General features: G+C 44.2%; 2 protein-coding genes across 2 annotated transcripts; one reads left to right on the top strand and one right to left on the bottom strand.

The window, feature by feature from the left end:
- Positions 1–4,178: 4,178 nt before the first annotated feature.
- taf9 (TAF9 RNA polymerase II, TATA box binding protein (TBP)-associated factor) lies at positions 4,179–12,253 on the bottom strand. The gene is made up of 7 exons (XM_039004711.1): positions 12,184–12,253; positions 11,554–11,635; positions 11,290–11,426; positions 11,059–11,193; positions 10,863–10,944; positions 10,548–10,658; positions 4,179–4,517 (listed from the first exon to the last, which is right to left on the bottom strand). Exons 1-7 carry the CDS (start codon positions 12,217–12,219, stop codon positions 4,360–4,362), a joined length of 741 nt encoding a protein of 246 aa, XP_038860639.1. The 5' UTR covers positions 12,220–12,253; the 3' UTR covers positions 4,179–4,359.
- Positions 12,254–12,514: 261 nt separating this feature from the next.
- Positions 12,515–20,457, top strand: ap4m1 (adaptor related protein complex 4 subunit mu 1). The gene is made up of 16 exons (XM_039004710.1): positions 12,515–12,755; positions 12,918–12,979; positions 13,105–13,190; positions 13,303–13,409; positions 13,648–13,744; positions 13,908–14,018; positions 14,189–14,269; positions 14,410–14,472; positions 16,458–16,524; positions 16,681–16,734; positions 17,151–17,257; positions 17,377–17,468; positions 17,651–17,695; positions 17,939–17,989; positions 18,123–18,240; positions 19,795–20,457. Exons 1-16 carry the CDS (start codon positions 12,679–12,681, stop codon positions 19,984–19,986), a joined length of 1,410 nt encoding a protein of 469 aa, XP_038860638.1. The 5' UTR covers positions 12,515–12,678; the 3' UTR covers positions 19,987–20,457.
- The last annotated feature ends 7,452 nt before the right edge of the window (positions 20,458–27,909 follow it).

The following is a 27,909-nucleotide window of genomic DNA, read 5'->3' as shown; positions in this document are numbered from 1 at the left end:
CTGGATTCTTGACATACAGTGCCAGTCAAAGTTTGGACACACCTACTCATTCAACAGTTTTTCTTTATTTGTACTATTTTCTACATTGTAGAATAATAATGAAGACATCAAAACTATGAAGTAACACATATGGAATCATGTAGTAACCAAAAAAGTGTAAACAAATCAAATTGTTTTTTTGTTTTTAGATTCTTCAAAGTAGCCACCCTTTGCCTTGATGACAGCTTTGCACACTCATGAAGATTAGTCTATTTTGATTTTGGAATGAGATGTTCAACGAGCAGGTGTCCACATACTTTTGGTCATGTAGCGTATCATTCTTAGCTAATCTGTAAATTCTCCCAGTGTACATAAGCATAGATTGCATTTGATTACTGCTACAGTGCTATTTGTGTTGTTAATCAGATTTGTCCCGCCGTTCTTGATTTATTGTCTTTTTGTCTTTTTTTCACTTACATTTTAATTGTTTGACATTTTACTGCATTGCTAGTGTAACCGATGTGAAATGGCTATCTAGTTAGCGGTGGTGCGAGCTAATAGCCTTTCAATCGGTGACGTCACTTGGTCTGAGACCTTGAAGTAGTGGTTCCCCTTGCTCTGCAAGGGCCGTGGCTTTTGTGGAGCGATGGATAACGATACTTCGTGGGTGACTGTTGTTGATGTGTGCAGAGGGTCCCTGGTTTGCGCCCGGTCCGGGGCGAGGGGACGGACTAAAGTTAAACTGTTACATTGGTGCCGTGACCCGGATCACTGGTTGCTGCGGAAAAGGAGGAGGTCGAAAGGCGGGTGAGTGTAACCGATGTGAAATGACTATCTAGTTAGCGGTGGTGCGCGCTAATAGCCTTTCAATCGGTGACGTCACTTGGTCTGAGACCTTGAAGTAGTGGTTCCCCTTGCTCTGCAAAGGCCGCGGCTTTTGTGGAGCGATGGGTAACGATGCTTCAGGGGTGACTGTTGTTGATGTGTGCAGAGGGCGCCCGGTTCGGGGCGAGGGGACGGACTAAAGTTAAACTGTTACACTAGTAACATAAGTATTTCACTTCACGCGCTAGAACAAAAACACACGAGAAATAGAAATAAGAAGAACACTAGAAAGTAAGTAAGCTATACACAGGGGCAGGATCAGTGCCAAAACCATATTTATGATGTGCATGGTTACTGGAGTGGTAGTTTTAGATATGTATAGGGGCAAGTTGACTAGGCATCAGGATATATGATAAACAGAGTAGCTGCAGCGTATATGATGATTGTATGTGAGTGTCTGTGCGAGTCAGTATAAATGTGTGTGCGTGTTATGTGTTTATGAGCAAATTAAGTATGTGTGTGTTTGTGTGTGTGTGTTGACGTGTCAGTGTGAGTGTGTGTGTGTGAGTGTGTAGAATATTCATAGAGTGTGTGTTAATGTGCATAGAGAGTGCAAAAATAAAATAGAAGGGTCAATGCAGATAGTCCGTGTAGCCATTTTGTTAGCTATTTAGCAGTCTTATGGCTTGGGGATAGAAGCTGTTCGGGAGCCTGTTAGTGTCAGACTTGATGCTCCGGTACCACTTGCCATGCGGAAGCAGGTAGAACACGCTATGGCTTGGCTGGCTAGAGTCTTTAACAATTTGAACAATCTTCCTTTCACACCGCCTGATGGCAGGGAGCTTGGCTTCAGTGATGTACTGGGCTGTCGGCACCACCCTCTGTAGTGCCATGCGATCGAGAGTGGTACATTTGCCATACCAAGCAGTGATGCAGCCAGTCAAGATGCTCTCTAAAGTGCAGCTGTAGAAGTTTTTGAGGATTTGAGGGCCCATGCCAAATCTTTTCTACCTCCTGAGGGGAAGAGGCGGTGTCGTGCATTCTTCACGACTGTTTGCGTATATGTGGACCATTTTAAGTCCTTAGTGATTTGGACACCGAGGAACTTGTAGCTCTCAACCAGCTCCACTGCAGCCCTGTCAATGTGGATGGGGGGTGTGCTCGCTCCCCCGTTTCCTGTAGTCCACGATCAGCTCCTTGGTCTTACTGACGTTGCAGGAGAAGTTGTTGTCCCGGCACCATACTGCCAGGTCACTGACCTCCTCCCTGTAGGCTGTCTCATCTTTGCCGGTGATCAAGCCTACCACCATTGTGTCGTCAGCAAACTTGATGATGGTGTTGGAGTCGGGCGTGGCTACGCAGTCATGTGTGAACAGGGAGTACAGGTGGGAACTAAGCACACAACCCTGTGGGGCCCCCATGTTGAGGGTCAGCATGGCGGTGGTAATGTTGCCTACCATCACCACCTGGGCGCGGCCCGTCAGAAAGTCCAGGATCCAGTTGCAGAGGGAGGTTCAGTCCCAGGATCCCAAGCTTGGATGACAAGCTTGGAGGGGTGTGTAGCGCTGAGCTGTAGGTAATGAACAGCATTCTCACATACAGTGCATTCGGAAAGTATTCAGACCCATTGACTTTTTCCACATTTTGTTACATTACAGCCTTATTCTAAAATGGATTAAATGAAATAAATTCCTAAACAATCAACACACAATACCCCATAATGACAAAGCGAAAACAGGTTTTTAGAAATGTTTGCAAATGTATTAAAAATACAAAACAGACCCTTTGCTATGAGACTCGAAATTGAGCTCAGGTGCATCCTGGCACACACCTGTCTATATAAGGTCCCACAGTTGACAGTGAATGTCAGAGCAAAAACCAAGCCATGAGGTTGAAGGAATTGTCTGTATAAATCCGAGACAGGATTGTGTCAAGGCACAGATCTGGGGAAGGGTACCAAAAACAATTCTGCAGCATTGAAGATCCTGTAGAATACAACCGCCATCATTCTTACATGGAAGAAGTTTGGAACCACCAAGACTCTTTTTAGAGCTGGCCGCCCAGCCAACTGAGCAATAGGGGCAGAAGGGCCTTCTGACAGAGCTCCAGAGTTCTGATGTGGAGATGGGAGAACTTTCCAGAAGGACAACCATCTCTGCAGCACTCCACCAATCAGACTTTTATGGTAGAGTGGCCAGACGGAAGCCACTCCTCATTAAAAGGCACATGACAGCCCGCTTAGAGTTAAAAGGCACTTTGAAGGCGCACCAGTTTGAGTGTAACAAGAACTGCAGCGCTGCTGGGTTTTTCAAGCTCAACAGTTTCCCGTGTGTATCAAGAATGGTCCACCACCCAAAGGACATCCAGCCAACTTGACACAACTGTGAGAGGCATTGGAGTCAACATGGATCAACATCCCTGTTGGACGCTTTCGACACCCTTGTAGAGTCCATGCCTTGATGAATTCTGGCTGTTCTGAGGGCAGAAGGGGGTGCAACTCAACATTAGGAAGGTGTTACTAATGTTTTGTACACTCAGTGTATGTGATCCTATACAGTAAGCAAGAAATTGTTTTAGTCAAATAGACCTGTTTGGGCTTCCTGCGGTTAATTTGCAGTACATATTATTTGCAATTATGTTCCAGTCCCCTGAACATCCACTCAATAAAAAAATTGACCCATGACTGAATCTAGTTGATGATCCCTGGTCTAGGGTGTCTGGGATGTTGGGAGTTTATGTGTGCCATAACCAGCCTTTCAAAGGGTGGTAATCATTGTGGCAGGTAGTCTTAGATTTCTTGGGAACAGGAATGATGGTGGTCAGCTTGAGACGTGGGGATTAGAGACTGGGAAAAGGAGAACTGTGTGCGCGACCAATACACTTTGATTTGGTCCGTTTCTTGGACCATACATCCAGTTAAGAAGAATTTAAACCATATGTCCTAATGTCCATCTATACTTATGTTACTCCAAGTTATTACTGTGCAATATCTGATTGTTGTAGTAGCTGGGGAAGTTGACAGGACAATCAGTTTCTTACTGTTCATCTCAAGACAATGACAAATAGTGCACAAGTCTACTGCTTTGATATTCAAGTGTATATTCCCAATAAAAATAATCAGAACATGGATTCATCAGATTGACGTCCCCCTCTATTAGCAACTGAGTGGAACAAGTCCTCTAAACTATTCCCAGACTGAAGTGTAAAAATCCTATTGTATTCACTCATATCTTGCTTTCTGCATTAAGTCCCATTAGAAGTTTCAAGCTTTATAAATATAAAAAAAACTTTGTTTCTAGCTAAATCCTGCACTGTGGTAATGTGTCCAACTAGTGTTCCATAAAATATATTTCATAGACTACATTTATTCACACTTTTTTATTTTTATATACAAAAATTAGTGGCAAACAGGCATGACACTACACTTACTAAATGTCCACAACAATGATGGGGGAATTGTAGGCTGGCTGGCTAACCTCAAAACTACCTTCTAATATATTTACAGCACACTCTTGATTTCATCTAGCTGACTCCTTTATCAGATTATCCATGAGGTCATAATGCATCATAGTCATCGTCGTCTTCATGCTTCCTCTTCAGCGATTCGCTGGCCGAGTTCTGTGACACCATGTTGGTGGTGATGAGGATCTTTTTGGATCCGATCAGGGAGGGGTTGATGAGGACATTTTGAACCATTGGGGTGGATGGTGTGGCTGTCGGAAAACAAGACAAAAATATCAGGATTTATTATGAAAATTTAAAATGCACATTTTATTCAGTGAATAAACTTCTGAATTGAAGCGTCTGAGAGACTTGAATTCAATTAAATCGTATTGGTCACATGCGCCAAATACAACAGGTGTAGACTTTTGCAGTTGAAAAAAATACAAATATTTGCCAAATAAAAATGAAATATTAACAATAAAATGGGTATATACAAGGAGTACCAGTACAGAGTCAATGTGCAGGGGTACGAGGTAGTTGAGGTAATACAGTATCATGGGGGTAGGGGTAAAAGTGACTAGGTAAATCAGAATATAGAATAAACAGAGTAGCAGCAGCATATGTGAAAGTGTGTCTGTGTGTGGTGTCAATAAGCATGTGTGTCTGTGTGTTGTATGTACTGTGTGTGTTGGAGTGTCAGTGTATTGTGTGTGGATAGAGTCTAGTGAGTGTGCCAGTCAAGGGAGTCAGTGCAAAACAATTAAGATAAATAAATGGGAGGTCAATGTAAATCATTTTTAGTGCCTTCTGACACCGCCTGGTATAGAGGTCCTGAATGGTAGGGAGTTCGGCCCCAGTGATGTTCTGGGCCGTATGCACTACCCTCTGTAGTGCCTTGTGGTCGGATGCTGAACAGTTGCCATACCAAGTGGTGATGCAGCAAGTGAAGATACTCTCAATGGTGCAGCTGTAGAACTTTGAGGATCCGAGGGCCCATGCAAAATCTTTTCAGCCTCCTAAGGGTGAAAGAGGCATTGTCGTGCCCTCTTCATGACTGTGTTGGTGTGCTTGGACTATGATAGGTCCTTAGTGATGTAAACACAGGAACTTTAAGCCCTTGACCTTCTCCACTACAGCCCCGACGTAAATGCAGGTGTGTTCGGCCCTCCGTTTCCTGTAGTCCACAATAAGCTCCTTTGTCTTGCCCACGATGAGGGAGAGGTTGGTGTCCTGGCACCACACTGCCAGGTCTCTGACCTTCTTGGGCACAGTCACTATGGTGGTCTGCTTAAAACATATAGGTATTGCAGACTCAGACAGGGAAAGTTTGAAAATGTCAGTGAAACTTGCAAGTTGGTCAGTGCATGCTCGCAGTACACGCCCTGGTAATCCATCTGGCCCTGTGGCCTTGTGAATGTTGACCTGTGTTACTCACATCGGCAGCGGAGAGCGTGATCACACAGTCTTCCGGTACAGCTGCTGCTCTCATGCAAGTTTAAGTGTTATTTGCCTCGAAGCGAGCATAGAAGTAGTTTAGCTCGTCTGGTAGGCTTGTGTCGCTGGGCAGCTCTCGGCTGTGCTTCCCTTTGTAGTCTGTAATGGTTTGCAAGCCCCGTCACATCCAACGAGCGTCAGAGCCGGTGCAGTACGACTCGATCTTAGTCCTGTATTGACGCTTTGCCTGTTTGATGGTTCGTCGGAAGGCATAGCGGGATTTCTTATAAGCTTCCGGGTTAGAGTCCCGCTCCTTGAAAGTGGCAGCTCTAGCCTTTAGCTCACTGCGGATGCTGCCTGTAATCCATGGCTTCTAGTTGGGGTATGTACGTACAGTCACTGTGGGGGTGAAGTCATCAATGCACTTATTGATGAAGCCAATGACAGATGCGGTGTACTCCTCAATGCCATTGGAAGAATCCCAGAACATATTACAGTCTGTGCTAGCAAAACAGTCCTGTAGCTTAGCATCTGCTTCATCTGACCACTTTTATTGATCTGGTGGTTCCTGCTTTAATATTTGCTTGTAAGCAGGAATCAGGAGGATGGAATTATGGTCAGATTTGCCAAATGGAGGGCGAGGGAGAGCTTTGTATGCATCTCTGTGTGTGGAGTACAGTGTTGAAGTCGGAAGTTTACATACACCTTAGCCAAATACATTTAAACTCAGTTTCAGAATTCCTGACATTTAATCCTAGTAAAAATTCCCTGTCTTAGGTCAGTTAGGATCACAACTTTATTTTAAGAATGTGAAATGTCAGAATAATAGTTGAGAGTGATTTATTTCAGCTTTTATTTCTTTCATCACATTCCCAGTGGGTCAGAAGTTTACATACACTCAATTAGTATTTGGTAGCATTGCCTTCAAATTGTTTAACTTGGGTCAAACGTTTCAGATAGCCTTCCACAAGCTCCCCACAATAAGTTGGGTGAATTTTGGCCTATTCCTCCTGACAGAGCTGGTGTAACCGAGTCAGGTTTTTCAGTTCTGCCCACACATTTTCTATACGATTGAGGTCAGGGCTTTGTGATGGCTACTCCAATACCCTGACTTTGTTGTCCTTAAGCCATTTTGCCACAACTTTGGAAGTATGCTTGTGGTCATTGTCCATTTGGAAGACCCATTTGCAACCAAGCTTTAACTTCCTGAATGATGTCTTGAGATGTTGCTTCAATACATCCACATAATTTCCCCACCTCATGATGCCATCTATTTTGTCAAGTGCACCAGTCTCTCCTGCAGCAAAGCACCCCCACAACATGATGCTGCCACCCCCGTGCTTCACGGTTGGGATGGTGTTCTTCGGCTTGCAAGCCTCCCCCTTTTTCCTCCAAACATAATGATGGTCATTATGGCCAAACAGCTCTATTTTTGTTTCATCAGACCAGAGGACATTTCTCAAAAAAGTACAATCTTTGTCCCCATGTGCAGTTGCAAACCGTAGTCTGGCTTTTTTATGGCGGTTTTGGAGCAGTGGCTTTTTCCTTGCTGAGCGGCCTTTCAGGTTATGTCGATATAGGACTCGTTTTACAGATATAGATACTTTGTACCGGTTTCCTCCAGCATCTTCACAAGGTCCTTTGCTGTTGCTCTGGGATTGATTTGTACTTTTCGCACTGAAGTACGTTCATCTCTAGGAGACAGAACGCGTCTCCTTCTTGAGCGGTATGACAGCTGCATGGTCCCATGGTGTTTATACTTGCATACTATTGTTTTTACAGATGAACGTGGTACGTTCAGGCATTTGGAAATTGCTCCCAAGGATGAACCAGACTTGTGGAAACTAACCGACTTGCCAAAACTATAGTTTGTTTTAACAAGAAATTTGTGGAGTGGTTGAAAAACGAGTTTTAATGACTCCAACCTAAGTGTATGTAAACTTCCAACTTCAACTGTAGGTGGTCCAGAGTTCTTTTCCCTCTGGTTGCACATTTATCATGCTGATAGAAATCTGGTAAAACTTATTTAAGTTTCCCTGCATTAAAGTCCCCGGCTACTAGGAGCGCCGCCTCTGGGTGAGCGTTTTCTTGTTTGATTATGGCGGAATAAAGCTCATTCAATGCTATCTTAGTGCCAACCTCTGACTGAAGTGGTATGTAAAGAGCTACGAAGAATACAGATGAGAACTCTCTTGGTAGGTAGTGTGGTCTACAGCTGATCATGATATACTCAACCTCAGGCAAGCAATAGCTCGAGACTTCCTTAGATATAGTGCACCAGCTGTTATTTACAAAAATACAAAGTCCGTCGTTGTTTTACCAGACGCCGCTGTTCTATCCTGCCGGTACATTATATAACCAGCCAGCTGTATGTTGATATTGACGTCATTCAGCCACGACTCCGTGAAGCATAAGATGTTACACTTTTTAATGTCCCGTTGGTAGTTTAATCTTCCCCGTAACTTGTCGATTTTATTGTCCAAATATTGCACGTTTGCTAGCAGAATTGAGGGAAGTGGGGGTTTATTCGATCGCCTTCTCGGAAGGCAGCCCGCTCTCCGGCCTCTCTTTCTCCGCCACCTCTTCACGCAGATCACGGGGGTCTGGGCCTGCTCCCGAGGGAGCTGTATATCCTCCGCCTCGGGCTCGTCAGAGTTATGAAAAAAGAAAAAGGATTCTGCTAGTTCGTGGTGAGTAATCGCAGTCCTGATGTCTAGAAGTTATTTTCGGTCATAAGAGACGGTAGCAGCAACATTATGTACAAAAAGAGTAAAAAAATACGTTACAAATGCAGATAAACAAACAAAAAAACAATCAGTTGTGAGCACGTCTACCTTCTGTTCCGGCGCCATCTTACCCTGCACCGGTAGAAATTAGGTCAAACGGATTTCAGTTTTTTTTAATGGCCCTATACAGCTTGCTGATTAAGGTCTTAGTGCCAGCACCAGTTTGTGACAGTAAATAAACAGCTACAAAAAATTCAGATAGAATACCTCATAATAATCTGTAGTCCATAATAATCTGTAGTCCATACTAACTCAGGTGAGCAGAACCTTGAAACTTCTTTAATATTAAGAGATTGCATAAAAATAGCACAATTGGTCAGGATCCCGTAAACCGGCCACCATTTCCTCCGGCGACATTCTCTAATGATGTAAATACATAGTAGAGGTCGACCGATTAATCGGGGCCGATTTCAAGTTTTCATAACAATCGGAAACCGGTATTTTTGGGCGCCGATTTTTTTTTTTTTTTTACACCTTTATTTAATCTTTATTTAACTAGGCGAGTCAGTTAAGAACACATTCTTATTTTCAATGACGGCCTAGGAATGTTCTGCCTCGTTCAGGGGCAGAAGAGATTTTTAACCTTGTCAGTTCGGGGGATCCAATCTTGCAACCTTACAGTTAACTAGTCCAATGCTCTAACACCTGATTACATTGCACTCCACGAAGAGCCTGCCTGTTTGCGAATGCAGTAAGCTAAGGTAAGTTGCTAGCTAGCATTAAACTTATCTTATAAAAAACAATCAATCAATGACTGTCATTGCTCCAATGTGTACTTAACCATAAACATCAATGCCTTTCTTAAAATCAATACACAAGTATATATTTTTAAACCTGCATATTTAGCTAAAAGAAATCCAGGTTAGCAGGCAATATTAACCAGGTGAAATTGTGTCATTTCTCTTGCATTCATTGCACGCAGAGTCAGGGTATATGCAACAGTTTGGGCCGCCTGGCTCTTTGCGAACTAATTTGCCAGAATTTTACGTAATTATGACAACATTGAAGGTTGTGAAATGTAGCAGGTATATTTAGACTCATGGATGCCACCCGTTAGATAAAATACGGAACGGAATAAACGTTTTGTTTTCGAGGTGATAGTTTCCGGATTAGTCAAAGGTATATGGTTTAGAGAGAAATAGTCAACGCGTTATAATTCCTGTAATAACTTGCGGCTGAACTTGAAAGGGGTTCCTTCGTTATTTTACCGTTCATGTCTTCCATAGAGAATGTCTTAGTCTACTTCAAATAAGGTCTGTGTTTCATGCAGGCTTAAACCGCCTCAACGTTTTGATACCCGTGTAAATCTCACTAGGATAAGGTAACGTTTGTCTACATATTTTCATAAATCCACTCTACAATTTTTTTTATCTTGGCTTATATTTAGCCAATATTGATCAGAGTTACCTTGTCCTATGGATATCTACACAGTTATAAAATTGTCAAGGTGGTGTAAGCCTACACGAAACACAGACCTTATTTTAAGTGAATCTAAAAATATCCTATGGAATAAGTGAAGGAACCGCTTTTCAGATTTTGCTAGAAGGTGTCATGGGAATTATGACTCGCACTTTGGTCGGCAATTCTTACCATGCCCATTATTAAAATAGGATTTCCTGCATATAGAAATTACAGTTTTTGTTTTCAACATTCATCACAGGTAACTTAAACTCTATTTTTATTCAAACAGTTGAGAGTATTTGTCTCCTAAGCAGACTCTTCAGTATCATTGTCACTTCAGAGCTGTGTGTGTGTGTGTGTGTGTGTGTGTGTGTGTGTATTTATGTATTATATTAAGTTAAAATAAAAGTGTTCATTGTTCATTCAGTATTGTTGCAATTGTCATTATTACAAAAATATGTGTGTGTGTGTATGATATATATAGATTTTTTTTAATTTTTAAATAAATCGGCCGATTAATCGGTATCGGCTTTTTTGTCCTCCAATAATCGGTATCGGCGTTGAAAAATCATAATCGGTCGACCTCTAATACATAGTATAAAATTCATAAGATTACAGTAGACTCCTTCACCAGCAATCTGAAGCAAGTTAGCATTGTGAAATGAAGGTTAGTCTTACAGGACTTGGAGGCTGTAGTCTGTGAGGATGGGATCTGAACGCTGAAGCGCTGCCCCGACAGTGACACTGGCGTCCCCACTTTGGTTGTGACTGACTGCACTGAGGGAGTGCCTGGAATCATGCAGGAAGGAAGGAGTAAATGTTTTTGTAATGAAACAGAAAATACAACAGATATGGTAGCAACAGGGCTGCACACCAGGAAGCAAACCCACATCCCACTGTCAAATAAGGACTTGGAGCAGTGTGTTAAAAAAAACATGTAATAAAATGACAAGGTATGAGTGAAAACATAGATTGCACAAAAGGGTCCCTCACCAAGGGTAGGCGTGCTGGGCCTGCTGGACACAGCTCCTATACTGAGGCGAGGCACTGTTATTCTCCCCGCAGATGAGGACACCTGCACAGAAGAGGAACAGTCAGAAGGATTCACAAAAGAGAACATACTGGAATAGAATACAATAAACATTGATTGCAAGTGCAGTAAAATCTTCAAAGCAGAACATGAGGCTACCTTTTTCTGTATGGACTTAAGCCTGTAGTTAGGAGCAGTAAGACAGTAACGGTCAGGGGGCAGGCGTGGCCCAGTGTATGGCTTAATCAAGGGCAGAGGGGTCTGGTTCTTCTGCCTAGCTACTTCCAGCAGGAACTACACAAAGACAACATTGTCAGGAGTTAGTCTAGATAATTTATGAACATCTGAAAAAAATGTCATGTCTGTCTTAGCACTGCTATTAAATCTTACATCTCGTGGTGGTGGGGAGGTGAAGGACTGGTCCATTCGACACTGGATCGCCAGTCTTATGTCGTCAGCATCCACAATGTTCTTCTTGGCATGTGTTGCATAGATTTTGGCATCCTCGATAATAGTTGTCACATATCCTGTAAAATCAAATGATATTTAATGACAGCTGTTCATTGTCTTGATACATTGGTGTCTTGTAACTACTAAACATGCAATATTGCACACTGAGCATAACTAACCTGAGAGAGTTGAATGTATACTTACTGTAGGTAAATTCCAGCATTTGATTAATAACTCTGGGCTCATACTCTGTTATCCCCATGTCTTTGAGGATTTGGATCATAACCTTTGCAATGGAAAAATATGAGCACATAATAAGCAAGAAATGCAGTATGCTGTGTGGCTGCATGGACAAACATGAAATAGAGTAACATGTCCATGTGTTGTCATCAACTGCACTAGCTAGTTACAACAATAACAGTCAGCAGCTGACGTTAGCTTGCCCTGCTAACTAACAAGCTAACTATTAGTTACCATTCCCAATAGGCAAGTAGATGCCATTACACAAAAACAACGTTAGAATGATATGGAGTTATATTACTGGACAGCTACTCTACAAATGCACATTTAAAATGAAGAGCGTCTGTTCTTCTAGTTCTAACGTCAGCTAGCTGACAAATAAATAACAAGCTAGCTAAAGTACCTGGCTAGTTACCGTAGTTAGCTAACGTTAGCGAGCTCACTGGCTAGCGAACTTTGACACAATCCTGCAAAAACTAGAACCTTTAATTCAGCTGTCATAATAGATATCTAACTAAACACTCATCACCACTGTAGCTACACTAATGGAACTATGACATTTCAGAAATTGTACCTTAAACGGTTATATCCTACCTGTGCATCTTTAGGAACAGTTTTCGGAGAAGCCATTTTCACGTTTGACCCTTGCCCCGCGCATTCACTTCCGCACAGCCGTACTAAAATAAAATCAATATGCATAGTACCGCCACCCTCTGGTTCACCGCGTTCATGACACTTAGCTTTATTGTATATTATTTGGGGGCTTTAAAAAAAAACACATTTACTGTAAATGCATTGATCCAATAAAATACATAGCTAGCTATTCTATAATGCAAAAATACAACTCTAGCTGTTGTGAAATTGAAAGTGCAGTAACTGAAATAATCTCCCTAGGTGGCGCTGTGAAACTCGAGGTTGATTTAGCTGCCAGTCAACAAACACCAAATAAGAATTGACGCGTAAATAAACGATGGCTAGCTAGCCAGCTAGTTACAAATAATGTGATACCTATCTTCTTAGAGTTTACATTTCGGTCAACGTAGGGATTTTGGTATTTTGCATTATCAAGTAGCTAAGCAACCATCCTGTATGAAAGCAGTCACGATTGGAGTCACAATTCCTGGACAAGTAACGTTAACGTTAAGTAGATTGCTATTTGGCTGCTGGTACGTAAATCTCATAAACACTGAATAACATTTGAAATGCTGATGTTTGATAGTCAGAGCCCACAGTAGGTTTGTCGATGTCATGGTCGTTATAATGTTAGTTGGAGCTAACTTAGGTTGATGTTACCGACTAACATGCATTGGTTTTTTATTTCCCTCTAGGAAGATGATATCCCAGGTGTTCATATTGTCCTCCAAAGGAGATCACCTCATCTACAAAGACTGTATCCTACATCATAATAGCTTACCTTTCCCTTTTACACATATCCTTAAACTTCAGGCATTTCTCCCAGTGAGTTGTCAGTGGAAATGCTGTGAATAATGAATGGCCTTAACCCTGAGTTGTCAGTCCGTGGTGAAGCTGGAAAAGATGCTGTCAACAAATTCTATGAGATGGTCACTGCATTGACTGGTGACCAGCCTCCAGTTGTAATGGTAAGTTGAAGGGTTTGGCAAATAGGCATGGTGTGGGTTTTGATCAGCCGTCTATTACGGTATAATCATAGTTTCAAACAGTAATGTGATTTCCCTCCATGGTTGCCCACAGAAACACAAGGAGCTGCATTTTGTTCACATCAGACAGGGAGGGCTCTATTGGGTTGCCACGACGAAAGCTGATGCCTCTCCCTTCACCATCATCGAGTTCCTAAATAGGTAATTGTGTCTGTAAGGAATGTATTCTACAAGTAGCTTTCTGTGTGTATTTAATATCTCATTTGGTGTGCATCAGTCTCTCCACAACAACCTGATTTACAGGTTGGCCTCTACTTTGTGTGTGTGTGTGTGTGTGTGTGTGTGTGTGTGTGTGTGTGTGTGTGTGTGTGTGTGTGTGTGTGTGTGTGTGTGTGTGTGTGTGTGCATGCGTTAATGTTTTGCTTACTGTCTGTCACAGATTAACAGCCTTGGTTAAGGACTACTGTGGTTGTCTGTCAGAGAAGTCTGTCCAGATGAACTTTGCTCTCATTTATGAGCTGTTGGATGAGGTAGTGGTGAGTATTCTCTCTCTCCTCTGGCATCCATCTTTAGGCCATTTTGAAGGCCCTATCTTTGGTCCTGGTTATCCGTGCCTATCTCCGTTCCTCCTTATTCCCACTGTCATCTATTTTCCTCCCTCTCTCTCGTCCCACCTTTCTCTCACTTTATCCCCATCAGGACTTTGGTTACATCCAGACGACCTCTACTGATATCTTGAAGAACTTCATCCAGACTGAGGCGGTCAGCTCCAAACCCTTCAGCTTGTTTGACCTCAGTAACGTGGGGCTGGTAAGACACCAATGCATGGTCACAATCACACTGACTCTTGGGGCTGCCCTGAAAATAAGTGCACTGGGTCCCATTTGTTAACATTTCCTGGTTATCTGCTTTTTAACATTAACATGTTGAGTCCTACTTACTCAGCTCTTTTATTCCACTTTCTTTTCCCTCCTGGTCAGTTTGGAGCAGACACCCAGCAGAATAAAGTGGCCCCCAGTGCAGCTGCCACACGGCCCATCGTGTCAAGTCAAGGAGAACAGGTAAAGAATGCGTCTACTGCTGGATGTTATGGGCTATTCCTAGGTGCTAGTGTGTTGATTGATGAAGATGTACAGATATGTATGAATTCTTTGTATATATATATGTATTCAACACTTAGTTTTTTCCCTTCTGTCTTCAGGGAGGCAAAAACGAGATATTTGTGGATGTGATTGAAAGGATGTCTGTAGTCATTGGTGCCAATGTAAGTATCACTGATTACATGGTGGAGCCATGCATATGATCAGTATCTCTTCCTTAAAGGGCAACTCTCTACATATGTGAAAATGGCGCATTTCTGTGATCTGTAGTTAAGAGGATAAGAAGAATGGTCCTAAAAAAACGCTGCTCTGTAGCTAGGTGTCCATCCAATTGGCGACAGATTTTCATGTGAATATTCTAAAATATGCATAAAGAAAATATGTGCATTTTCCCACCAGTGGTGTGTTTCTACCAAATGTTTGTATTTCTTTTTTTTACCCCTTTTTCTTCCCAATTTCGTGGTATCCAATTGGTAGTTACAGTCTTGTCTCATCGCTGCAACACCTGTACAGACTCGGGAGAGGTGAAGGTCGAGAGCCGTCCGTCCCCTGAAACACAACCCAACCAAGCAGCACTGCTTCTTGACACAATGCCCACTTAACCCGTAAGCCAGCCGCACCAATGTGTCGGAGGAAACACTGTACACCTGGTGACAGTGTCAGCGTGCACTATGCCTGGCCCGCCACGCGATGGGACAAGGACATCCCTGCCAGCCAAACCCTCCCCTATTGTGTGCCGCCCCATGGGTCTCCCGGTCGCGGCCGGCTGCGACAGAGCCTGAACTCGAACCCAGAATCTCTAGTGGCACAGCTTTGCCTTAGACCACTGGGCCACTCGGGAGGCCGTGTTTCTACCAAACTGACATGTTGCGGATAAAAGTCAGTGCGTGATGACGTAGTGCACACAAAATTTACTTTTTCGCTTAAGTTTTCAATAGCAAATGTGCCTACTACTCTGGTCTTGGCACGTGGGCTCTAGCCAACAGCTTGCAGATACAGTGCGGGTAGGCTAGTCTACATGGTGAGATTATTATGGATAAGTGTGAGAATATTTTTATTTGTCAAGCATTGATCATCATGTCACCAGAATAAGACCCTCGATATTTATTGGAAAGGAGCATCAAGATCACCGTGCACTTTCACCACCCTGTGAAGCTCATCATAAATTAGTTAATCTGTAAGGACAGACGCTGGAGACGAGTAGCAGGTACAGGGAGTGAACATTTAATTAACAACGGACATGAAACAGGACAGGACAGCGTCTGGACATGAAAACATAATGACATTAATGCTGACACGGGGAACCAACGGAGGAACAGACAGATATAGATGGGGCGGCGATTAACAAAGTGAAGGAGTCCAGGTGAGGCCAGTAAGCGCTGATGCGCGTAATGATGGTGACAGGTGTACGTAATGAAGAGCAGCCTGGCACCCTCGAGCGCCAGAGAGGGAGAGCGGGAGCAGGCATGAAGTAATCGCTAGCCTACTAAACTGCATGGTTTCCCGAGTCGTAGTAGGACCACACACACCACATATCATCACGTGACTAAATTTACTTCGATATGATGGTTATTATATCAATATTTGCATTTAAATGTGTTTCAACCTCCATTTCTCACACAAAAAACAGAAAAATAACAAACAAATTTTCTGTCTGCATTTTTTTACGCAATATGACTTTACTCACATAAACTGTGGAGGGAAACGTAGTTAGTGATATCACAGGGTAGGATTAAACGTTTTAAAATATTGTGATTTTCAAAACCTGTAACGAGTTTCTTGCTCCCCAAGTCAGCGCACATCTCATAGTGTTTGAAAATCACTGTTGTAACTTCTGATGAGGTCATTGGGTAGAACCTTAAAGTTATATATTTTTTCTACAAGGTGTAGAAATGCGCCGTTTTCACATCTCTGGCTTGGTGCTGGAGATCATGAATATGAGCTTGAAAAGTGGCAGAGTTGCACTTTAACCTATACTTACTGTCTGTCCTTTCCATTTCTCTCTCTAAAAGCAATTACATTTGATACTTATGTTTAAAACTGTACCAGACCAGAAATATAATTTTGCGTTTTATATTTCTGTAAGTGTATATAAGGATGTTATTGCTGAATGATCATGAACGGAATAAATTCCCTCACTGTTCCCCAGGGAGTTCTGATGAAGGCAGACATTGAGGGAGAGATCAGAGTGAAGTGTTACATGCCAAGTTGCTCAGGTGAGCTTTTGTGTTTCAAGTCTTCATTTTGAATGATAAGCTGCCAGAGGAGGCACGGTAAATAGAGGGCAAGTACAAATCCAAATTCCTCCATGCCAAATTCTCATCACTTTCTCTCCCTTTCCCCCTCTTCTCTGTTCCTCACCCTGTCGATAGAGATGCGGATTGGACTGAATGAAGAGTTCAGCATAGGAAAGTCCCAGCTGAGCGGTTGGTACCATCCCTTTGCAAATACTACATCCTTCACTGGCTAGATTAGTCAATTTTATAAGATTGGCAGTCACTGTGCTGACTGTATGGGTGACCTGAATGATTACTACACTTCCTGTAAAATCCTGCATTAGATGAATATGAGGCCATTGTATTAAAACGTATGATTCCCTGCCACAGCATTGATTGTCATAATGGATGTTATTGACCTTTAGTTGTACTCGTATCCTTGTTGTGGAAGAGCACAGTCACTATGGGCTGAATTCCCATAGATTCAGATTTGCACACATTCTCGTTCAGCTCTCTCATTGACATCAAGGCACTACACAAATGTCTGCTATCTGCTTTTATTCAAATTAGGATTCTGCCCTATATTCCAAATGTAATTTCCCTTCCCCCACCCTCTCTCCTCTCAGGTTATGGGGCAGCTGTTCGTGTGGATGAGTGCAGCTTCCACCAGGCTGTCAGGCTGGATGAGTTTGACACCTACAGAATCCTGAAAGTGTGTCCCAGCCAAGGAGAGGTGCTCATGGAATTTACTAAATCACATGCACACACACAAACAACAATACTTGTATCTCACTGTTACATAAACAAATGTATTCTCTCTCACAGTTTCTCACAAACCTTTTCGTTCTCTAGCAAACAGTGATGCAATACCAGTTGTGTGATGACCTGCCCACAGCCCCTCCATTCCGTCTATTCCCTTCTATAGAGAGGGACAGTGGTGGCAGGTACAGAACACTGTTCATTCATTTTGGGTAGAGAACCCTTTACCAGAACCATCTCAAAATATGTAGAACACACAGATTTCCCTTACTCTTGATGACAGTCATTTTAACTTCCCCATTTTACTAACTTGAGTGTTGGGAAATGAAGTGTTTAAACAAGCCAACCACTTGTTCTTTCCCTGTAGGTTGTTGATGTACCTGAAGCTGCGGTGCGACCTGCCCCCAAAGAGGTCAGTTCTCCATTAACAGGAAATGCTTATTTGCTGATATGCATTTTCTGTATGTTAAGAATGTAGAGTTTGCATGGAGCATATGTGGTAGTCATTGAACACTTTATCATGTTTTATGATGCACATTATAATAGTTTAATAACATATGATCATGTAGTCTGTCAGTGTGATTGTCCTTGCCTTATCTGACTGGGCTGCAACTTAGGTCCCTCTGTCACTGAGGCAATCTCTTTTCTCTTACAGCGCTGCTATTAATGTTTCTATTACAATACCGGTACCCAAGGGCTCGCTTCGGTGAGAAGAAACTCCTTTTTCTATCTCATGTTCCCTCCATCTTTTGCTTTGTCTCTCACTATGTGTAACCCCCCCCCCCACTACATAACAAGCTCCCCCTCCTCTCTCTTTTCTCACCCTCTTTGTTCTCCAGTCTCTCTCAGGAGTTGAGCAGCCCGGACCAGAGTGCTGAGCTGCAGCCAAAAAACAAGGCTGTCCATTGGGAGATCCCTCGCTTCCCTGGGGGAGCCCAGCTCTCCGCCCTGTTCAAGGTGACTAAACATAATCAGAACAACAATGGGAAACATGGAAATAGTAGATACTGGTAGTGAGAGGGTATAATAGGTCAGTTTCAATGATTATGATATCAGGAACTTCTTATCAATCAGGAAGAATCACCTCTTTGCACACGTGTTTGCTGTAGATCAGATTGTTAGGTGCAGATCAGGTTCTCAAAATCCATGAGCCATTTCGCATAGAGCAAGGATGCATATGCAGACAGCTTCGAATGGTTAACATGCAGAACCATTCAAAAGTTTGGACAAAACTATTCATTCAACGGTTTTTCTTTATTTGTACTATTTTCTACATTGTATAATAATAGTGAAGAGATCAAAGGTATGAAATAACACATATGGAATCATGTAGTAACCAAAAAAGTGTGAAACAAATCTAAATATATTTTATTTTACATTTGAGATTCTTCAAAGTAGCCACCCTTTGCTTTATTGACAGCTTTGCACACTCTCGGCATTCTCTCAACCTGCTTCATGAGGAATGTTTTTCCAACTGTCTTGAAAGAGTTTTCACATCCTGAGCACTTGTTGGCTGCTTTTCCTTCACTCTGCGGTCAACTCATCCCAAACCATCTCAATTGGGTTGAGGTCGGGTGATTGTGGAGGCCAGGTCATCTGATGCAGCACTCCATCGCTCTTCTTCTTGGTCAAATAGCCCTTACACAGCCTGGAGATGTGTTTTGGGTCATTGTCCTGTTGAAAAACCATGAAGGCCTGATTCACGCAGTCTCCTCTGAACAGTTGATGTTGAGATGTCTGTTACTTGAACTCTGTTATTTGGGCTGCAATCTGAGGTGCAGTTAATTGGCAATTTCTGAGGCTGGTAACTAATTAACTAATCTTCCTTTCCTGTGGCGGTCCTCATGAGAGCCAGTTTTATCATAGCGCTTGATGGTTTTTGCGACTGTACTTGAAGAAAGTTCTTGAAATTTTCCGGATTGACTGACATTCATGTCTTAAAGTAATGATGGACTGTTGGTTCACTTTGCTTATTTGAGCTGTTCTTGCCATAATATGGACTTGGTCTTTTACTAAATAGAGCTATCTTCTGTATACCAACCCTACCTTGTCACAACACAACTGATTGGCTCAAATGCATTAAGAAGGAAAGAAATTCCACAAATTAACTTTTAACAAGGCATACCTGTTAATTGAAATGCATGCGCTGGTTGAGAGAATACCATGTGAGAGAATACCATGTGTGTGCAAAGCTGTCATTAAGGCAAAGGGTGGCTACTTTGAAGAATCTCAAATATAAAATAGATTTTGATTTGTTTTACACTTTTTTGGTTTCTACATGATTCCATATGTGTTATTTCATAGTTTTAATGTCTTCACATTTATTCTACAATGTAGAAAATAGTCAAATAAAGAAAAACCCTTGAATGAGTAGGTGTGTCCAAACTTTTGACTGGTCTTGTACGTTAGTGGTAACTTTGCAAGTGCATTATATGCCCCTAATAGTAGATGGTCAATCATATACAAAGTTGTCTAACATGCTGACCACTTCCTCTCTCTCTGTACATTCAGCTGGAGGTCTCTGGCCTTAGCTCTGCCTCGTTACAGGAAGTGGGACCGGTCAGTCTGAGCTTTGAGCTGCCGAAGTACACCTGCACAGGACTGCAAATTAGATTCCTCCGCCTGTCCCCGATACAGCCTGGACCGTCGCAACGCTGGGTCCGCTATGTAACCCATTCAGACTCGTATACCATCCGTATCTGATACGGACATACAGTACACACACACACCATTGATCAGTCAGACTCTGGCTTACTCTCAATGCAGATGTGAACCCTGATCTTGACTGCCTGAAAACGTCAAGGGACTTTTGTATCAAATGTTTATTCTGTATATGGTGGAGTGACCCAATACAAATCTACTACATCAAAAAGTTACCCATACATTTCACTATTGTCATTATATTATGTCATATGGGAAATCATTCAGGAAAGTCTATGAATGTGCATAAAAACATATTCAGCACTTTTGAGTTTCTGTAATGCAGGGATAATCCGGATCAATATACAAATAACCAGGACCAGCCCCTGGAGGTCTGCAGAGGTACTGCAGGGGATCCACAGCTAGATAAAAAGTATGTGTATATATACAGTACCAGTCAAAACACCTACTCATTCAAGGGTTTTTCTTTATTTTAACTATTTTCTACATTGTAGAATAATAGTGATGACCTCAAACTATGAAATAACACATATGTAACCAAAAAAGTGTTAAATTAAAATATATTTGAGATTCTTCAAAGTAGCCACCCTTTGCCTTGAGTCCATCTGTGGTAAATTCAATTGATTGGACATGATTTGAAGGCACACACCTGTCTATATAAGATCCCATAGTTGACAGTGCATGCCGGAGCAAAAACTAAGCCATGAGGTCGAAGGAATTCTGTCTGTAGAGCTCCGAAACAGGATTGTGTTGAGAGACAGATTTGGGGAAGGGTGCCAAAAAACATCTGCTGCATTGAAAGTCCCCAAGAACACAGTGGCCTCCATCATTCTTAAATGGAAGAAGTTTGGAACCACCAAGACTCTTCCTAGAGCTGGCCGCCCGGCCAAACTGAGCAATCGGGGGAGAAGGGCCTTGGTTAGGGAGGTGACCAAGAACCCGATGGTCACTCTGACAGAGCTCCAGAGTTCCTCTGTGGAGATGGGAGAACCTTCCAGAAGGTCAACCATCTTTGCAGCACTCCACCAATCGGGTCTTTATGGTAGAGTGGCCAGACGGAAGCAACACCTCAGTAAAAGGCACATCACAGCCCGCTTGGAGTTTGCCAAAAGGAACCTAAAGGACTCTCAGACCATGACAAACAAGATTCTCTGGTCTGATGAAACCAAGATTGAACTCTTTGGCCTGAATGCCAAGCATCACGTCTGGAGGAAAACTGGCACCATCCCTACGGTGAAGTATGGTGGTGGCAGCATCATGCTGTGGGGATGTTTTTCAGCGGCAGGGACTGGGAGACTAGTCCGGACCGAGAGAAAGATGAACAGAGCAAAGTACAGAGAGATCCCCAGACTTGAACCCGGTCGAACATCTCCGGAGAGACCTGAAAATAGCTGTGCAGCGACATTCCCCATCCAACCTGACAAAGCTTACAGAAAATAATGGGAGAAACCCAAATACAGGTGTAGCGTCATACCTAATTTGCAAAAATTTCGAAAAAACTTTTCGCTTTGTCATTGTGGGGTATTGTGTTTAGATTGATGGGGGGAAATGTTATCAATTTTAGAATAAGGCTGTAACGTAACTGTCATGTTTTGTCTTTTGATTATCATGTCTTGTCCCTGTGCTTCCCTTCCATTTGTCTCCCTCTGCTGGTCTTAGTAGGTTCTTTCCCTCTCTCTTCCCCTCCCTCTCTTCCTCTCTTGCTCTCTCTCTATCGTTCCGTTCCTGCTCCCAGCTGTTCCTCATTCTCCTAACTACCTCATTTAATCTTTCACACCTGTCCCCTATTTTGCCCTCTGATTAGAGTTCCTATTTCTCCCTCTGTTTTCCGCTTCTGTCCTTGTCGGATCTTTGTTTGATGTTTGCTGTTTCGTGTCCTGGTTCCGCCCTGTCGTGTTTTTGCCTTCATCAGATGCTGCGTGTGAGCAGGCGTCCTGGTTCCGCCCTGTCGTGTTTTTGCCTTCATCAGATGCTGCGTGTGAGCAGGTGTCATCTAAGATATATCCAGGAGTACCGTTTTGTTTTAGTTTGGAATAAAGACTCTGTTTTTGTTAAGTCGCTTTTGGGTCCTCATTCATCTGCATAACAGAAAGATCCGACCAGTATGGACCCAGCGACTACGGATTCTCGCAACACTGCCATCGAGATCCAGGGAGCTATGCTCGGCAGACACGAGCAGGAATTGTCTGCTGCTCGTCATGCCGTTGAGACCCTGGCCGCTCAGGTTTCCAACCTCTCAGGACAGTTTCAGAGTCTTCGTCTCGTGCCACCTGTTACTTCCTGGTCTTCCGAGTCTTCGGAACCTAGGGTTAATAACCCACCATGTTACTCTGGGCAACCCACTGAGTGCCGCTCCTTTCTGACCCAGTGTGATATTGTGTTTTCTCTCCAGCCCAACACATACTCACGAGAGAGAGCTCGGATCGCCTACGTCATATCACTCCTTACTGGTCGGGCTCGGGAGTGGGGCACAGCTATCTGGGAGGCAAGGGCTGAGTGTACTAACGATTATCAGAGCTTTAAAGAGGAGATGATACGGGTTTTTGATCGTTCAGTTTTTGGGAAGGAGGCTTCCAGGGTCCTGGCTTCCCTATGTCAAGGTGATCGATCCATAACGGATTACTCTATAGAGTTTCGCACTCTTGCTGCATCCAGTGACTGGAACGAGCCGGCGTTGCTCGCTCGTTTTCTGGAGGGACTTCACGCTGAGGTTAAGGATGAGATTCTCTCCCGGGAGGTTCCTTCCAGCGTGGACTCTTTGATTGCACTCGCCATCCGCATAGAACGACGGGTAGATCTTCGTCACCGAGCTCGTGGAAGAGAGCTCGCGTTAACGGTGTTTCCCCTCTCCGCATCTCAACCATCTTCTCCCATCAGCTCAGAGACTGAGCCCATGCAGCTGGGAGGTATTCGCATCTCGACTAAGGAGAGGGAACGGAGAATCACCAACCGCCTTTGTCTCTATTGCGGTTCTGCTGGACATTTTGTCATGTCATGTCCAGTAAAAGGCCAGAGCTCATCAGTAAGCGGAGGGCTACTGGTGAGCGCTACTACTCAGGTCTCTCCATCAAGATCCTGTACTACCTTGTCGGTCCATCTACGCTGGACCGGTTCGGCTGCTTCCTGCAGTGCCTTGATAGACTCTGGGGCTGAGGGTTGTTTTATGGACGAAGCATGGGCTCGGAAACATGACATTCCTCTCAGACAGTTAGGGAAGCCCACGCCCATGTTCGCCTTAGATGGTAGTCTTCTCCCCAGTATCAGATGTGAGACACTACCTTTAACCCTCACAGTATCTGGTAACCACAGTGAGACCATTTCCTTTTTGATTTTTCGTTCACCTTTTACACCTGTTGTTTTGGGTCATCCCTGGCTAGTATGTCATAATCCTTCTATTAATTGGTCTAGTAATTCTATCCTATCCTGGAACGTTTCTTGTCATGTGAAGTGTTTAATGTCTGCTATCCCTCCTGTGTCTTCTGTCCCCTCTACTCAGGAGGAACCTGGTGACTTGACAGGAGTGCCGGAGGAATATCATGATCTGCGCACGGTCTTCAGTCGGTCCAGAGCCAGCTCCCTTCCTCCTCACCGGTCGTATGATTGTTGTATTGATCTCCTTCCGGGGACCACTCCCCCTCGGGGTAGACTTTACTCTCTGTCGGCTCCCGAACGTAAGGCTCTCGAGGATTATCTGTCTGTTTCTCTCAACGCCGGTACCGTGGTGCCTTCTTCCTCTCCCGCCGGAGCGGGGTTTTTCTTTGTTAAGAAGAAGGACGGTACTCTGCGCCCCTGTGTGGATTATCGAGGGCTGAATGACATAACGGTTAAGAATCGTTATCCGCTTCCCCTTATGTCGTCAGCCTTCGAGATGCTGCAGGGAGCCAGGTTCTTTACTAAGTTGGACCTTCGTAACGCTTACCATCTCGTACGCATCAGAGAGGGGGACGAGTGGAAAACGGCGTTTAACACTCCGTTAGGGCATTTTGAATACCGGGTTCTGCCGTTCGGTCTCTCTAATGCTCCAGCGGTCTTTCAGGTATTAGTCAATGATGTACTGAGAGACATGCTGAACATCTTTGTTTTCGTTTACCTTGACGATATCCTGATTTTTTCACCGTCACTCGAGATTCATGTTCAGCACGTTCGACGTGTACTCCAGCGCCTTTTAGAGAATTGTCTCTACGTGAAGGCTGAGAAGTGCGCCTTTCATGTCTCCTCTGTCACTTTTCTTGGTTCTGTTATTTCCGCTGAAGGCATTCAGATGGATCCCGCTAAGGTCCAGGCTGTCAGCGATTGGCCCGTCCCTAAGTCACGTGTCGAGTTGCAGCGCTTTCTCGGTTTCGCTAATTTCTATCGGCGTTTCATTCGTAATTTCGGTCAAGTGGCTGCCCCTCTCACAGCTCTGACTTCTGTCAAGACTTGCTTTAAGTGGTCCGGTTCCGCCCAGGGAGCTTTTGATCTCCTCAAGAAGCGTTTTACATCCGCTCCTATCCTTGTTACTCCTGACGTCACTAAACAATTTATTGTCGAGGTTGACGCTTCAGAGGTGGGCGTGGGAGCCATTCTGTCCCAGCGCTTCCAGTCTGACGATAAGGTTCATCCTTGCGCTTACTTTTCTCATCGCCTGTCGCCATCGGAACGCAACTATGATGTGGGTAACCGCGAACTGCTCGCTATCCGCTTAGCCATAGGCGAATGGCGACAGTGGTTGGAGGGGGCGACCGTTCCTTTTGTCGTTTGGACTGACCATAAGAACCTTGAGTACATCCGTTCTGCCAAACGACTTAATGCACGTCAAGCTCGTTGGGCGTTGTTTTTCGCTCGTTTCGAGTTCGTGATTTCCTATCGCCCGGGGAATAAGAACACCAAGCCTGATGCCTTATCCCGTCTCTTTAGTTCTTCTGTGGTTTCTACCGACCCCGAGGGGATTCTCCCTGAAGGGCGTGTTGTCGGGTTGACTGTCTGGGGAATTGAGAGACAGGTAAAGCAAGCGCTCACTCACACTGCGTCGCCGCGCGCTTGTCCTAGTAACCTTCTGTTTGTTCCTGTCCCTACTCGTCTGGCTGTTCTTCAGTGGGCTCATTCTGCCAAGTTAGCTGGCCACCCCGGTGTTCGGGGTACGCTTGCTTCTATTCGCCAGCGGTTTTGGTGGCCTACTCAGGAGCGGGACACGCGCCGTTTCGTGGCTGCTTGTTCGGACTGCGCGCAGACTAAGTCAGGTAACTCTCCTCCTGCCGGTCGTCTCAGACCGCTTCCCATTCCTTCTCGACCATGGTCACACATCGCCTTAGACTTTATTACCGGTCTGCCTTCGTCTGCGGGGAAGACTGTGATTCTTACGGTTATCGATAGGTTCTCTAAGGCGGCACATTTCATTCCCCTCGCTAAGCTTCCTTCCGCTAAGGAGACGGCACAAATCATCATTGAGAATGTGTTCAGAATTCATGGCCTCCCGTTAGACGCCGTTTCAGACAGAGGTCCGCAATTCACGTCACAGTTTTGGAGGGAGTTCTGTCGTTTGATCGGTGCTTCCGTCAGTCTCTCTTCCGGGTTTCATCCCCAGTCTAACGGTCAAGCAGAAAGGGCCAATCAGTCGATTGGTCGCTTTTTACGCAGCCTTTCGTTTCGAAACCCTGCGTCTTGGGCAGAACAGCTCCCCTGGGCTGAGTACGCTCACAACTCGCTTCCTTCGTCTGCTACAGGGCTATCTCCGTTTCAGAGTAGTCTTGGTTACCAGCCTCCTCTGTTCTCGTCCCAGCTCGCCGAGTCCAGCGTTCCCTCCGCTCAGGCTTTTGTCCAACGTTGTGAGCGCACTTGGAGGAGGGTCAGGTCTGCACTTTGCCGTTACAGGGCGCAGACTGTGAGAGCCGCCAATAAACGTAGGATTAAGAGTCCTAGGTATTGTCGCGGTCAGAGAGTGTGGCTTTCCACTCGTAACCTTCCCCTTACGACAGCTTCTCGCAAGTTGACTCCGCGGTTCATTGGTCCGTTCCGTGTCTCTCAGGTCGTCAATCCTGTCGCTGTGCGACTGCTTCTTCCGCGACATCTTCGTCGCGTCCACCCTGTCTTCCATGTCTCTTGTGTCAAGCCTTTTCTTCGCGCTCCCGTTCGTCTTCCCTCCCCCCCTCCCGTCCTTGTCGAGGGCGCACCTATTTACAAGGTACGGAAGATCATGGACATGCGTTCTCGGGGACGTGGTCACCAGTACTTAGTGGATTGGGAGGGTTACGGTCCTGAGGAGAGGAGTTGGGTTCCATCTCGGGACGTGCTGGACCGTTCGTTGATTAATGATTTCCTCCGTTGCCGCCAGGGTTCCTCCTCGAGTGCGCCAGGAGGCGCTCGGTGAGTGGGGGGGTACTGTCATGTTTTGTCTTTTGATTATCATGTCTTGTCCCTGTGCTTCCCTTCCATTTGTCTCCCTCTGCTGGTCTTAGTAGGTTCTTTCCCTCTCTCTTCCCCTCCCTCTCTTCCTCTCTTGCTCTCTCTCTATCGTTCCGTTCCTGCTCCCAGCTGTTCCTCATTCTCCTAACTACCTCATTTAATCTTTCACACCTGTCCCCTATTTTGCCCTCTGATTAGAGTTCCTATTTCTCCCTCTGTTTTCCGCTTCTGTCCTTGTCGGATCTTTGTTTGATGTTTGCTGTTTCGTGTCCTGGTTCCGCCCTGTCGTGTTTTTGCCTTCATCAGATGCTGCGTGTGAGCAGGCGTCCTGGTTCCGCCCTGTCGTGTTTTTGCCTTCATCAGATGCTGCGTGTGAGCAGGTGTCATCTAAGATATATCCAGGAGTACCGTTTTGTTTTAGTTTGGAATAAAGACTCTGTTTTTGTTAAGTCGCTTTTGGGTCCTCATTCATCTGCATAACAGTAACAAAGTGGAAAAAGGAAAGGGGTCTGAATACTTCCCGAATGCACTGTATAGTGGTGTATGACTCCAGGATTTTTGGAGTCGACTCAGACTCCTGTGGTTGGAGTCGACTCTTGCTCAACTCCCAAAACACGCTGAAACGGATGTGCACACAGCACCTCATTGCAGAGTTCTACTTGGGAGTAGCCGTGCATGGGTAAAATCACTAGAGAAGCGCTGTTTGCTCTACAACCTGTTAATTCATATGCCTTGCGACTGATATGTAAGCCAAAAGGCAGAGACCATAAGAAGACACAATGGCAGAATAAATTCAACCACACCTTTTGTTTTATCACAAAACTGGATAGCAACCTCTGTCCATTTGAAGTCCACAAACCATATTGCATGTACAGTATCCAACAGTTACATGACCTACAGCATGGTTAAGGTAGTTTAATGTTTACGACTTTTTGGACCACTAAACAACTATTGATTTAGAACCACAGAGATACCGCAAGTCGCAAAGAAAACAGGAGCTGCCGCCACTATTCCAGCACCATTTCAACTTCAACATTTCAACATCATCAAATCACCTCTGCTTAGTCTAATACAATGACAACTAAATGATACCAAAAACGATTTAGTCCAATCAACGTAAGCTAAATATGATGTGGCTGTCCATGGTTCTAATTTCTGTGTGTGTGTGTGTGTGTGCGCGTTCATGCAAGTAGGAAAAACCTGTTGACTCACCCTACTTGTAGAGAAATGACAATGCCATCCTCCTCTCTTTCAATTTGATGAAACGGTCTATCACTCTGTCATACAGCATACACTTGTATTTTTTCTTGTCCCAGGATACCTGGCTAAAATGCTTGCTAGCCTAACTTCCATTCATGGGCAACATTAGCCTTCTACATATTGGACTTCCATCCTCTCAGGCCTGGGGCACAACAATGTATGAATTAATGGTTGGATCAGAATCGCTGTTATAATCATTGGCTAGTACGGAGAATTAAGTAAAACCACAAATCCAAATCTCTATTTCCATCCATGGCTAATTTAGACAACAACACAACGAGATGCAACAATTCAAGTTTTTCTGTCAATGATGTGTGAAGCCAA

The sequence above is a fragment of the Salvelinus namaycush genome, chromosome 12 (genome assembly GCF_016432855.1).
Source record: "Salvelinus namaycush isolate Seneca chromosome 12, SaNama_1.0, whole genome shotgun sequence".
Taxonomy (NCBI): Eukaryota; Metazoa; Chordata; class Actinopteri; order Salmoniformes; family Salmonidae; genus Salvelinus; species Salvelinus namaycush.
The sequence above is the reverse complement of the archived record's forward strand: the minus strand, read 5'-3'. Positions and strand labels throughout refer to the sequence as shown.